At 43.9% G+C, this 15,147-nt stretch overlaps 1 protein-coding gene across 1 annotated transcript; it reads right to left on the bottom strand.

Annotated features, from left to right (window-relative positions):
* Positions 1 to 1,546: 1,546 nt before the first annotated feature.
* On the bottom strand, positions 1,547 to 7,460 carry LOC140730156 (uncharacterized). The gene is made up of 2 exons (XM_073050285.1): positions 5,546 to 7,460; positions 1,547 to 1,762 (listed from the first exon to the last, which is right to left on the bottom strand). Exons 1-2 carry the CDS (start codon positions 6,410 to 6,412, stop codon positions 1,547 to 1,549), a joined length of 1,083 nt encoding a protein of 360 aa, XP_072906386.1. The 5' UTR covers positions 6,413 to 7,460.
* Between the last annotated feature and the right edge of the window lie 7,687 nt (positions 7,461 to 15,147).

Here is a 15,147-nt window from a genome sequence, read left to right on the forward strand (position 1 = left end):
GACCCTACTTTTATCCCCACTCACGGGGTCTCAGGTGTCAATCAGGTTGGGATGATGCAACCCATCAACCAGACCACTCTGGTTGCCCCGAGGGGTTTCAATGAATAGAACAGTACTCAATAAACAATCCTTCTTCAAGAGACAATAGCAGTAATCAGTGGTTCCGTTCCACTTTTGTTAGGAGAAGACATTCCACGTTGTGTATCTCTGAGTTGTCTCTCTCTCATTAACTGACATGAGCTGTTTATCAATAACAACTGTCTTTGCTGTTATCTCTCTCATTTCCTGGGTATCAGACCCGAAATAGTAGCGATTTTGCGATTCTCAAAAAGGGGGGGGGGCGACCTTGCACCCTTCTGCCCATCAGAGTTGCTCCTCATTCGTAACAGGACCCTCAGATCCCAGTCCACTCCATCCAGTGGTCTGCCAGCTCTCTCCACACGCATCTTCCCTCTTCATCTCTCCTCGACAAAAGACCAGGAAAAGCCCAGCTCCCAGACACACAAGAAGGAACAATATTTCTCCCATTGGATAGCCACTTAATCAGAGAGAGAAATTTCAGAAAAAAGTATTAGCTGATATTCAGTGAATGAGAATGCTGACCTTGAGCAGCTGTTGCATAAGTATAATTACACTTAAATACTTATTATACACATTTACCTTCTGTCCGCTAAATACTTGCATAAGACATGTGTTTGCAAGAAATGATGATTGCAGTGACACCAACAATAGGAAAAGGGGATGTGAGAAGTAGCTAGTGTCGTGGTTACTTGAAATGACTTGGAGACACAGACAATCCTTCAAGAAAATTAAACCTTTATTTGCAAACAAAGGCTGAGGCAATCAATGAACTTGTCACCGAAAGCCCACCGAGCTCTGGTGTACAGCGTTCTTTATAGTAATTTCTTATCTCAGTTACATTTCGGTTTCACCAGCATACCCAATCAATTTTTAGTTGCATATCAACTATATATGAATTAATTAATCGCTCTTGCCTAGCCCGCGGTACGTCACCATTGTTTTTCACCCGTTCGCATTGGGGCCTTATTCGTGGCCAAGATTATGTTTTTCAGACAACCTCCCTCACATTACATTCCTGCTCGCAGCATCCTGTCCGCCACCGTTATCTCGTACTAAACAAAGGCTGAGTGTAATACATGGGATACATCGCAGCTAATGGTGTTGCAAAACAAACAGGTGTACTGTAAGTGCCATAATATGCAGCTAAGAGAGTACAAAGTATCTAGTGAAAACAACACATAACAAAATGTGCCTAGTAAAATAATACATATTAATATTCGGTACCTAGAAGTGATTACATAGTATAGTAAATAGCTAATACATAGTGATTATAGTTCAGGTATATATAATGATTATATCAGGTATATTTCTCAATATAATCCCCCCTTTGAGACCCACAGGGTCTCACACAGAAAGAGAACACTCAGAGGCCGTGCACCAAAGCCAAAATAAAGTCCAGCATTTTAATCCCAAATTTGGGTCAACTACAATTTCCATACTCAGAGCTCAAAATGATCTCTCTCTGTTATCCTAGGCTATTGAGCCAAAAACCTGTCCCTCTGTAGCTGAGACAGGAAAAAAGACTCAGACTAGTGTCCACATTATTAACACCCTCCAGTCCATCTGATGCATCGCGCAGACTGTAACAGTACATCATCGGCTTTTCTCCTTGTCTAGGGTCAGATTCAACAATTTCCAGGAGCATCGGGAATTGTTTTGCTGTCGCACACATTATCAAAGTCTTGAGACATGGAAAAAAACAGCACAGAATAAATGCACAACTTATCAGCACAATGCCTGCAGTCATTGCCAATTTAATCAGCCACGCACCCCATCCCCCTAGTTTGCTTTCTAACCAGTCAAACCACTGATGCCCAAATCCTGCATTCTGTTTGACCTCCTTCCGCAGATCCTTTAATTTATTCATTGCTCTGGTGAAAGACCCTTCTGGGCTAGTATTGTTCGGTATGAAAGTGCGGCATTGATCTCCAAACATCACACACACACCCCCTTTTTCTGCCAAAAGCCAATCCAGTACCTGTCTGTTTTGCCACGCCATCCTGCTAGTTGCATCCAGCTGTTGCCCTAAGGCCTCCAGCGCATCATCAGTGTAGTGGATGAACCTCTGTTGATTGTAGTATATATAATTTATCCATTCAACATTTTTGCTTACCCCTATCACAGGTATGATAGCTTCCCAGTGAGCATCTCATGCGGTGTCAGGCATGTCACTCGATTAGTTTGCATGTGGTAACTCATCAATGCTAACGGTAAAACATCGACCCAATTAAGTTTAGTGTCTGCACAAATTTTGTTTAGTTTGGCCTTCAGAGTGCCATTGATTCTTTCCACCATGCCCTGTGACTGTGGGTGGTACACACATCCAAACCTTTGTTTTATTCTCAGTATTTGTAATACCAATTTGACCACCTTTTGGATGAAGGCCGAACCGTTGTCCGAGCTAATCTCCGAAGGTATTCCAAACCTTGGGATCACTTCATTTGTCAGGAACTTTACCACTGTTTCTGCCCCTTGATCCTTCGAGGGTATTGCCTCTACCCACCTGCTGAACCTGTCAATTACCACCAGAATGTATCTTTTCCCTCTTACCGTCTTTATCATATCTACGTAGTCGATCACCAGATGTCGAAATGGTCCTTCAGGCACGGGTATGTGACCTATTGGGATTGCAATCCCCCTTCGAACATTATTCTGTGCACAAACCTCACACTGTGCTAAAATATAGTCTACCAAAGCCTGTAAATAAGGCGACCAGAAACCATCCTTTTTTATTTTCCTTATTACTTCCCCCCTTGCACAATGGTCCACTCCATGTGCTTCTGAAATTAGGATAGTCAACAAAGGAGTAGGAGCTACCCACAAACCATCCTCTGTGCTCCACAGGCCTTCTAAGTTCTGCTTGGCCCCCCTGTCGCCTCCACATTGTCTGTTCTGCCAACGTTGCCCTACCTTGCATTTCAACCAGGTCCTCTATCATGGGTTCCGGCTCTAGGCTTACCTGGGGTGCAATAATAACTGATGAACACCCAGATGCTTTCCTGGCTGCTTTGCTTTTCCTGTGCCTGTCTCTTGTGTTAGAACCGCTGTGACATAACCCTCCTCTCGGTTGGATACATACAAATGAAAAACCTTCTCGTAGTCAGGCAAAGCTGGTGCTGACTGCAATTCCTGCTTAATGGTATTGAAAGCTAACTCCGCCTCTCCATTCCACTGCAGGCTAGTTCTCAAATTGGTATGGCCTGCTTCCTTCATTATCTTTCTCAAAGGTGCCACAATCTCAGCATATTCTCCTATCCAATATGAGCTATATCCTGTCATTCCCAAAAACGTCATCATCTGTCCTACTGTTTGGGGCTTTGGAGCCTTCGTTATCACCTCAATCTGACTCGGCGCTACTGCCTTTACGCCTTTAGATACCATCCTTCCTAAATATTCCACCTGCTGCTTACAAAATTGCAGCTTTTTCTTAGATACTTTATGCCCTCCATACGCCAGTTTCTCTAAAAGTATCACAGTATCCCATTCACACTGCTCTTCTCTTTCAGAGCAAATCAACAAATCATCCACATACTGTATCAGTGTACTTTCCAGTGAAATGCCATCCAAATCTTCCTTCAATACTTTATTAAAAACATGTGGTGAATGCTTAAATCCTTGTGGCATTCTAGTGTAGGTGTACTGGTTGCCTCTGTATGTAAATGCAAACAAATACTGACACTGTTCGGCTAGGGGAATGCTGAAGAAAGCGGAACACAAATCAATTACTGAAAAGTAGCTTGCTTCTGGCGGGATATTAGTCAGCAGTGTGTGTGGATTCGGGACCACTGCTGCGAAATCCTCCACTACCTCATTCACTGCTCATAAGTCATGCACCAGTCTCCATTTAGACCTGTCCGCTTTTGGGACAGGCAACAGCGGAGTATTACAGGGGCTGTTTACTCTCTTAAGCACTCCTGCCGCTAACAGTCCCTGTATTGTTGGTGCTATACCTTCCTCTGCTTCCGGTCTTAAGGGATATTGTGGTCTCCTAGGTGGAACTGCTCCTTTCTTTAACCTTACCTCCACCAGACTGGCTGTTTCTATTTTCCCCACGTCCGTGTCATGTTGCGATCACAGAATAGATGGCAACTTGTCCAATATTTTATTTTTCTGCCGACCCCTTGCCTGCCCCAACAACGGCAAGTGTGGCTGAGGAGTTACTTCAACTTCCTTCATAGTTCCTGTCACATCTATGTTTACCCCTATTTTAATGTATTTGTTGACTCCGGATATCCATACCTCAGGCATAACCTTTCTCCAAACCGTTACGGTGCTTACCTGCTTTACCAGGGGTCCTAGGTCTTTAGACTGGTATCCCTCATTTACCAGCAGGGTTATGTGGCGTACAGCTTCCGGTATCCTGTACCATTCTTTCAAGAAGGTATTCCACCTGACTTGCAGGGCTGCCCCCTGCTTCCCAATTACAATGGCTTCCCCTTTTAGGTGTTGTCGAATATCTGTCCTCATGTTCCATCTCCTCTCTACCTCCTTATGCTGAGCCTCATCGAAAATTACAGTACAATGTAACTCAGATTTGGGCGCTACAGCCTCAGGTAATATGGCCTGCACGCCCTGTTTCCACTTTTCCCAGGTATCCCAGATCTGGTCTTCTATGTCCCCTATCCAAAAAACATTGGCTCCTTTATCTTCTCGCACTATCAATTGAGCCCCTGCTCTTTCCACACTTAACCCATTTCTGGTGCATTCTAATTTTAATTCCAGTTTCAATAAAGCATCTCTGCCTAACACATTAATCGGAGTTCCTTTAGATACTAGTACTGGTAAGACAATTCCTTTATTTCCCATTTTCAAATGCACTGGATCCATGCACTGTGTTAACTGTGTTTTCCCCGAGAACCCTACCGTCTTAATAAACTTTCCTGACATGGGAAGGTGAAGGGTATACTGTGGCTGTACACAAGTGTACGTGGCTCCAGTATCTATCATCATTGGTGTCAGTTGCCCTTCTAACATAACCTGAACAATGGGTTCCTCCTCTGCCTCCCTCATTATCATTGGGTAATGTCCCTTCCCACTCGAGTTCTCGGGGCACCCCTAATACCTTGCATAGGGGTTTACAGGTCCGCTCGGACCCCCAGGAGCCGGCATGTGGCCAAACTGTGGCTCCCTTGCCATCGGCTCCTGCTGATACGAGACAGGCCATGGTTTAAATGGGCAGTCTTTCTTCATGTGTCCAGGCTGGTTGCATCCCCAGCACAATCTTTCTATCTCTCTTTCCCCCTGTCTCTTCTCTAATCCTCTTTGCCCATAACTCCTCTGCCCCCCCCCCCCCCCCTTGGGACTTACAGTCCTGTCTGGGCTGTTGCTTAACTCTACTCTGTCCCCAATAGGGCATCTGTGGAAATGCTCTGCCGAAGACATTCATTATTGGCATGGGGTTTTCTGGCCCTTGACTGACAGAATGACCGGTTCCTCCATCTAATGGTGTAATGGCTGTACTCACACTAGTGGTGGCTGGCAGCATCTTCTTGCTTTTGTCTTTGTCCTTCTTTTTCAGTTCTTCGAGCTGCATTTGCAATAGCTTTCGCTGCACCTCTTTTTGCTGCTCAGCCAGCTTTCGTTTGTCTCTCCGATATTTCTCCACTGCGTGGACTACGTGATCACTGAATGCTTGTGAGGTCAGTGACGACAGCCCAACCACTTCCTCCAATTTAGACTTGACCTGCAGAGGCATTGCATCCAAAATGCTCTGTCGGAACAGTGAGTTCAGAAACAAGTTATTTTCCACCTCTTGCTCAGTCTCCAGTCTCCACTTTTTCAACTGGTTTTCTACATAGGCTGCTGGGTTTTCAGTGTCTCCCAGTAGTTCCCCCTTTAAGGCTTTGAGGTCTACTCTGGGTGGATAAAGCTTCCTGAGGGCCTGCCATACCCTCTGTCTCACTGGATCAAAATTGGCCCCATCAGTCTGTGGACTGTCCACATTCTGTAAGCCAGCCATCTCCATCAGTTCTTTCAACTTGGAAGTTCCCATCAATCTTATCAGCAGTGCCTTCAAATCTCCCATAGCCAACAATCGTCCCATTGTTTCTTCTTCAAAGGCTCTAATCCACTTTCCTGCCCCCTCGTGCAGACTAGGCAGAGTATTTTTCAGCCCTTCCAGGTCCTGGGATCCCCAAGGGATATACTGTACTTGTCCTGATCCCTTTACCAGCAGTGGCAGCATTTCCTTCTCCCCGTTCCATGTAATCAAGCTTCCTTCCTCACTTGGTTCTTCATCTATTGCTGGCCCTAGTACTACTGGCTGCCACTCATACCTTCCTGGGGTATACCTTCTTCCTTGCTCCTTCTCCACTCTAGTCCCCTCTTCCATCTCCAATATCTGCTTCTCCGTCCTCTCTCATATTTCCTCCAAACTCTCGTCTCCTACCTTCCTCCAACTTCCTCTCAACTCACTCCATTCTTGCTGTCTAGATGATTCCTGTTCTCTTCTAGTCTGTCTGTCTCTACAGTGTAACCGATACTCCTCATAATCCCTCTTCTCTCTCAGCTGCTGTAGCCTTTCCACTTCTCTTTCCATCTCCCTTCTTTCCTGTTCTACCTTTATCTTTTCTCCCTCTATCTCGTTCTATATCGCCGGTTTTTTCCTTCTCGTATTGTTTTTTTTCCTCCTCATTATCCCAAACTTGGATTTCTCCCTGCATGTTTACTGTTCCTGTCAGCAGGGGGCACTGCTTAGGGGTTCCTTCCTCATTATAGGGAGGGGGCTTTTCTGTTTCTTTCGCATCCGGGTACGGAGCTGAAGCCAGCTTCTCACCGTACCCTCCTCTCTCTCTAACAGGCTGTTTTTCCAGCACCTTAGTGTCTTCCTCATTTGTAATCAATATTCTACCTGTCCTCCTCAGCCTTTCTCCCTCCGTTCTGAAGAGTTTTAGCACTTCCATTTCTCGTTCTCTTTTTTGTCCTCTTTTCTTAGATTTATCTTTTGGTTTGTAATTTTTTAATTAGTCCCTCCATTTCTTCGCACAAACTTACATCAAACGTTCCTTCTCTTGGCCACTTTGTGACCAGGTTTTTGGTTCTTTTTTCCCATTTTTCTGAAGTTTTTGTGATCTCATATTTAATTAACGGGAATTTTTTGCTCAGAATCTCTACTGCCGTTCCTTCACCTGTCATGTTATTCTCTCTTTTTAAGGTATTTCAGAGATTCACAGTTTGTTTACTGGATAATATTATTTACTCTAATTCTATACCTAGTCTATTCTGTTCTGCCTGTGCAGACCTCTATTCAGAGCGGTACCCACAGAACTTGCTCTTTGCACCTCGTCTGTTCAGACCCTTATCTCTTAAGGTGGTAACCACGAGGATTTTCTACTCTAATTCTATTCTATTTTTCCTTACCCTGCCCGTTCAGCCCTTCGCTCTGTGCGAAGCGGTATCCACAGGGATTTACTCTACTTTTCCTTACCCTGCCCGTGCAGCCCTTCGCTCTGTGCAAAGCGGTATCCACAGGGATTTACCAACACCACGTGGAATTTTTCTTAACTTCTTATTAACTTATTTGTACTTACCCTCACTGCAGTGTTCTTGATCAATCCTCTGAGCCTCCTCTGTTAACCCCCAATTCTGCCAGATTCTTTGGACTGGAGAGACCCTTCGGCAGTGGTTCCACACTTCTGAGACTCCAAGACCTCCCCAAAGCCAACAGAATTCTTAGTTCAAATTGTCGCAAAAAGCGCTTACCTTTTGTTTGGGTGCACCCTTAATTCTGTTAGCCTTATGGGGGTCCCTAGAGGACTGGGAAACGTCCCCAATCTGCCGTTTCTTTTCTGCGGGTCTCTTTCCGACCCTGCTCGCGGTCGCCAATTTTGTCGTGGTTACTTGAAATGACTTGGAGACACAGACAATTCTTCAAGAAAATTAAACCTTTATTTGCAAACAAAGGCTGAGGCAATCAATGAACTTGTCACCGAAAGCCCACCGAGCTCAGGTGTACAGCATTCTTTATAGTAATTTCTTATCTCAGTTACATTTCAGTTTTATTAGCATACCCAATCAATTTTTAGTTGCATATCATCTATATATGAATTAATTAATTGCTCTTGCCTAGCCCGCGGTACGTCACCATTGTTTTTCACCCGTTCGCGTTGGGGCCTTATTCGTGGCCAAGATTATGTTTTTCAGACAACCTCCCTCACAGTACATTCCTGCTCGCAGCATCCTGTCCGCCACCGTTATCTCGTACTAAACAAAGGCTGAGTGTAATACATGGGATACATCGCAGCTAATGGTGTTGCAAAACAAGCAGGTGTACTGTAAGTGCCATAATATGCAGCTAAGAGAGTACAAAGTATCTAGTGAAAACAACACATAACAAAATGTGCCTAGTAAAATAATACATATTAATATTCAGTACCTAGAAGTGATTACATAGTATAGTAAATAGCTAATACATAGTGATTATAGTTCAGGTATATATAATGATTATATCAGGTATATTTCTCAATACTAGAATGGGCCAGTGGTCACCCTCTCACACACCCTATGTGTGTTGTGACCCTCTCTCAATTTGGTACCATGTTCCTCTTTTACAGAGCTGTGCTCCTCCTCAGTGCTTGTCCCTCAAGTGCATTCTGGAGAAATAGGACCATAGAGAGAAATGCAAACGTACACTCTCAGCTACTTGTATCTTCAGCATAGGCATTTCAGTAAGTCTGCTTTCATTTCATTCTGTCTTAAATATTCCAGAGTAACTCTTAGAAACATTACTTTTATATTTGCTGCCATTCTGTACTCCTGGACTCACTGTCATTCTCTCTCTGCCTCACCTCCACCATGCATACTGGCCAATGGGTGGGTACGGCTGCTAGTTCATGGAAAACAAGATATATTCAGTCCTGACCCCCACATTGGTTCATCCTGTCTTTAGGGGGTTCTCTGTCCTGCTACCAGTTTACTCCAAAAATAGAATACTGCCTGAGAAAAGCTTATCAGACAGTGAGAGACAGCAGCCAAACGCATCACACAGTGTGATCTGACTACATCAGTCAGTGCATCAAAACTGTGCTTCAGTCATGGGCTGTCAGGCTGAGGGATATCATCATTTTTACAGATTAATTCCATTAATAAATGGAACACAATCTATCTGCCCTGCTGTACTTTTCAACCCTTCGTTCTCACTCTGTCCTCAGCCCCACTTTTCCTCAGCTCTTGGTATTTACCTGCGAACTGCTTCCAGGGAATGAGAAGTCCAGAATCAGGGAATTCCTGGTAACCTGAATTGGTGCTAAAGAGTTAAGGAGTTGTGAAGACATCACTAAATGACCCACTGCTTTGTGAAGTATAATTATCTGACAATACGTCACAGAGAGAGGCAGGGACCCACTGTTGCTTAGCAACACTGGCTGCATCCGAACAGTGTGTTGCTGCACTGATCCTGATGAAGAGTAGAGAGACACGTTTCAGACATGCACCATTATTCAGAGAATGCTGAAGCAGCCAACAACAACAACTAGGGAAACCAGAGACTGCAGACGTTGCAATCCCGAGTGAGAAACAAGCTGTTGAAGGACACCTGAGCAACTCTTGAGCAACACACACACACACACACACACACACACACACAAAATGCTGGAGGAACTGAGCAGGTCAGGCAGCATCAATGCAGGGGAATAAACAGTCAACGTTTCAGACCAAGCTCCTTCAGCATGACTAGAAAGCAAGGGAGCAGTGTAAGAAGGTGAGGGGAGAGGGGAGGAGTAGAAGCTGGCAGCTAATAGGCGAGGGGGAAGGTAGGAAGCTATTCCCTTTTCTCAGTTCCTTCATCTCCACCGCATATGTTCCAAGGATGAGGTTTGTGTATTTATAGCTGCAATACTTGAGTAATATTATTAATATATTGTTTGATTAAGCACTCTTATGTATTGTGGATTATTAGTAAAAGTGCATAAATGACATACGTCAGCATGCTACAACATGGTATGTGTGTACCTCACTTGAAATAAAAACAAACTATAACTCACATATTTTGGCTCCCTTGTTTTTCTTCCAATTCATTTTTAAATGTTTTGGATTTACAAAACAAAATAGTGATGACGAGGAAGTTTTAAGTAAACCTGAGGCGACTACCTACCTGTTGAAGCGCATCTTAACGCTTGAGTTAAAAAAAGCAAGCGAGAAACAGCTGAGTAAAAAAAAAAGCACAGCACATGCTTATTTCGGAGGGACAGAAACCGTTGAGTTTTAAAAAAGCAGAAAACAAAAATTCGTGGTTACATAAACAGTGAGTACAGGGTGAAAATAATCATAAATTTTTAAAATGTAGAATTTGCTAGCTACATCAGAAACACTGACATGTTTTGTTGCTCAAAGGACAACTGGTTCATGTATACTTAGCTAACTGAGCAGCATTTTGAAGCAAATGAAAAGCAAATGCCAATTTTGCCTAATACATTGAGTGTAAAGAACACAGCTTACTTCGATGTTTGGCTGCTCCAACCAAACCAGCCAAAACGAGCTTTGCTGATATCATGAAAGTAATGTAGGAACATTTAGAACCAAATTCATTGTTGATTATGGAATGCTTTAGTTTTCATAAGTGGAATCAAATGGAAGGGGAAGTCATTTCAGTGTGCATAGCTTAACTGAAGAACTTCTCTCAACATTGTCAGTTCAGTGATGGGCTTAATGTTGTACTGAGAGATCATTTAGTTTGTGTAATCTTACAAGAAAACGTTCAAAAATGGCTCCTAACTGAGCACAACTTACATTTAAAAGATCAGTTGAAATAGCTGTATCAATGGAAACAGCAGAGCGAGACACAACTGAGTTGCAGTCAGGAACGAAAGTGGGCGTGAACAAAACTGCAATGTCTAAACATAAACCTGTCTGACCAAACAAGTTATGTTACCGTTGTGTCAAGGCTTCACATACACCAGTGCAATGCAGACAAAAGGTGAAATTTGCAGAAAATGCAACAAAGTAGGACACATACAAAGAGCATGTCAAGCAGACAAGAATAAATGGACTGCACAGAGAAGGGGTAAAATTAAAATCTGTTGCAGTTTCAAACAGAACACTAATCTGTATGCTGTCGATGAAAAGTCTGACAATGATGATGAGAGTGACAGAACTGAGAAGCCTTGAGATTTGCAAAGTGAAAATTAACAACAGACAAACAACTTGGCTTACATCAGAAGAGAGCAACAAATTAATTAAAATGGAATTGGGCACTGGCTTAGCTGTTTCAGTCATTCCACAAAATGAGTTTCAACAGCATTTCAAAAACACCAAATTGAAACCTATGGATATCCAACTAAGAACTTATACTGGAGAAAAGATCTTACTGTGGGAATGACATTAGAAATGGTGAAATACAAAATCCAACAAGCCACATTCAGCTTATGTGTGGTAAAAACAGGAGGTTCAGCATCATAGAGGCATGAATGGCTGAGACAATTACAACTTGATTGGAGATCCATCCACCATTTGCATGCCACATCCCCTGCAAAAGAGTCAACTGAAAGTGAATTAAGAAATGTACTGGATGATGCCACAAAAATATTTAAGGATGGCATTGGAAAACTCAAAGTTATCAAGGATAAAAACGTGTTAAATTAAAATACCACACCCAGGTTTTACAAAGCTTGCCTAATTCCTTATAATATCTGTAATAAATTAGCCAGTGAACTCATTTACATGGAGTGGAGCCCATGGACAATGACAGGGGTCACAGTAGCTGGGATGAATGGGTCTGTCAGAATTGGTGGTGAAATTAAGGCCGCCATCAACCCAATACTGAAAGTAGTTCAATACCCCCTGCCCAGGATAGAGGTTATCTCTGCAAACCTTTCTGGAGGAAAACCCTTCAGCATAGTGGTCTTAGCTGAGGTCTACCAAAAGACAGATGGAAGAGCCCAGGATGTTTCTCAACATTCACAAAGGGCTTTATCGGCATAATAGTCTTATTTTTGGAGTTGCATCTGCATCTGCACCTGGCAGAAAACTATGGACCAGATACTGCAGGGCTACGCAGGCATTCGGTGTTACCTGGATGACATCATTGTTACTGGTCAGGACAACAAGGAACAACTCCAAAATTTCAAGACATTGTTTAAAAAGATTAGAAGATTATGGGCTCAGAGCACAACACAACATGCGAATTGTTTAAACCAAGCATCACTTACTGTGATCACACCATTGACGCACAAGCATTATACAAGTGTGCTGAAAATTTGAAGCAGTGGTGGATACACAAAGGCCAAAGAACATATCATGGTTGCGGTCCTTCTTACGATTTGCCAATTACTGCCAAACCTGCCTACTGTGCTCCACCCCTTGAATTCATTATGACAGATTGGCAAGTGGCAATGGGCAAAGCAGTGTGAAGTGGTTTTCCAAGAGGCAAAGAAAATGGTGACATCAGACACTGTACTCACACATTATGATCCATGTCATCCAGTGAAGCTTAACAGAGATGGAGTTCCTCATGTCCTCACATACCATCCTGAGCCTCTGCATCCAGCACATCATTCTCTCCAACTTCTGCATTTTCAATGGGATCCTACCACCAAACATATCTTTATTCCCTTCCCACCCCCGACACACTCCACTTTTCACAGGGATCACTCCCTCTGTGATTCACTTGTCCATTTGTCCCTCCTCATTAATCTCTCTCCCGGTACGTATCCCTGCAAGAGAGAGAAATGCTACATCTGCCCATTCACTTCCTCCCTCACTTCTATTCAGAGCCCCAAACAGTCTTTCCAGGTGAGGTAACACTTCACCTGCAAATCTGTTGGGGTTGCCTATTGTACCCTGTATTCCCGATATGGCCCCCTCTACATCGATGAGACCCATTGCAAATTGGGCGACTGTTTTGTCGAGCTCCTCTGCTCCATCCACCAAAAATGGAATTTCCTGGTGGTCAACCATTTTAATTACTAACCCCATTCCTTTTCCAACATGTCGGTCCATGACCTCCTCCTCTGCCACAATGAGATCACTCTGAGGGAGGAGGGGCAACATCTCATATTCCATCTAGATAGGCTCCAAACTAATGGATATGAACATTGATTTCTCCTTCCGGTACTTTCTCTCTCTCTCTTTTCTTCTCCCCACCCTTTTCCCTCTTTTTCTATTCTCCACTCTCGCTTCTTACCTCTTCTCACCAGCCTTTCATCTTCCCAGGTGCCCCTCCTTCCCTTTCTCCTATGGTCCACTCTGCTGTCCTATCAGATTCCTTCTTCTCCAGCCTTTGACCTTTTCCGCTCATCTGGCTTCACCCATCACCTTTTAGCTTGTCCTTCTCGTCCTCCTCCCATCTTTTAACTTGAATGTTTTCCCCCTTCCTTTCAAGTCCTGATGAGGGATTTTGGTCCAAAACATCAACTGTTTATTCATTTCTGTAGATGCTGCCTGCCCTGCTGAGCTCCTCCAGCAGTGTGTGTGTGTGTGTGTGTGTGTGTGTGTGTGTGTGTGTGTGTGTGTGTGTGTGTGTGTGTGTGTGTGTGTGTGTGTGTGTGTGTGTGTGTGTGTGTGTGTGTGTGTGTGCTATTTGTTGTGCCTGTTTCACATAATCGGATTTCCCAAATTAACCCTTCCTCTTCTAGTGAAAATTCTTCACACTTTTCACCTTTTGGTGTTATAGGAGATATTAAGTGCTAGCCTAGATGCCAATATTTGAGTTCAAATAGCTTAATCTCAGGAACTGATCTAATAAACAAAATGCTGAGGGCATAGAGAGTACAGATAGTAGGAAACATTTCCCTGAGACAGTGTGCCTGGAGTGAGAGGGAACAGGTTTAGAGGTAAAGGGTAAATGAACAGGGGGTTACAATGTTTAAAGCTTTAAGTTCCTCGGCATAAACATCACCAAGGACCTCACGTGGTCTGTACACACCAGCTGTGTGGTGAAAAAGGCACAACAGCGCCCCTTTCACCTTGGACAGTTGTAGAAGTTTGGTATGGGCCCCCAAATCCTGAGAACTTTCTACAGGGGCACAATTGAGAGCATCCTGACTGGCTGCATCACTGCCTGGTATGGAAACTGTACTTCCCTCAATCGCAGGGCTCTGTAGAGAGCGAAGCGGACAGCCCAGCACATCTGTTCCCACTATTCAGGACATTTACAAAGACAGGTGTGTGAAAAGCACCCAAAGGATCATTGGGAACCCGAGTCACCCCAACCACAAACTGTTCCAGCAGCTACCTTCCAGGAAATGGTACCACAGCATAAAAGTCAGGACTCCGGGACAGCTTCTTCCACTTGGCCATCAGACTGGTTAATTCATGCTGATGTAACTGTATTTTGATGTTATATTGACTGTCCTGTTGTACATACTATTTATTATAAATGACTATAAATTGCACATTGCACATTTAGACAGAGACGTAACATAAAGATTTTTACTCCTCATGCTGACCAGTATGGAGGTTGTGGGCTGAAAGGCCTGGTTATGTGTTGTGGGTTTCGACAACCCATTGTTAATACAAGACTGGAATGTCAGGTACACAACACTGCTTTCAGAAACTGATTCTTTTTATGGGTAGAGCACAACTTTGAGTCTCTTAGAAAATCACTTCCTTCCATCTGTTGCCTCAGGATAGTGTGAGATGACATTATTCACCAGGCAATCTTTTGAATATTCTTTGGGCAAACTGAACCACACTGCTTGAAGAGCAGTGCCTGACCTTGCATGGTTAGCTCCTGAAAACCAACCTAGGCCGCCCACGGGCATGTACTGTATTTGACTAACTGCCTGGTACCCTCCCCTGCATTAAAACCAGCCTCCACCCTCCCACACACCTCCTGATCTCCAGGCCACACCCTATCTCATCTTTGGGCCTCTGGTCTTTGCACCTCCTCCAATTCCCAGCCTCCTGACACTTTCACACCCAATACAACATTGCCAATGCAGTCCCATCCCTCTCCACCCCTTCCTCATCACCCTCCCACACCACCATGGACCCTCCTCCATCCCCACGTGCTATCCATGAGGCCAGTAATAGCAAGTCATATTTGGAGCTCCCCACTGCGAGCGGATTTAGAGAACCAAGGACAAAAAAAGGACTCTTATGTGTGACTCTCTGAGCTTAATCTATTATTAG

Source organism: Hemitrygon akajei, chromosome 7, assembly GCF_048418815.1.
Source record: "Hemitrygon akajei chromosome 7, sHemAka1.3, whole genome shotgun sequence".
NCBI classification, from domain to species: Eukaryota; Metazoa; Chordata; class Chondrichthyes; order Myliobatiformes; family Dasyatidae; genus Hemitrygon; species Hemitrygon akajei.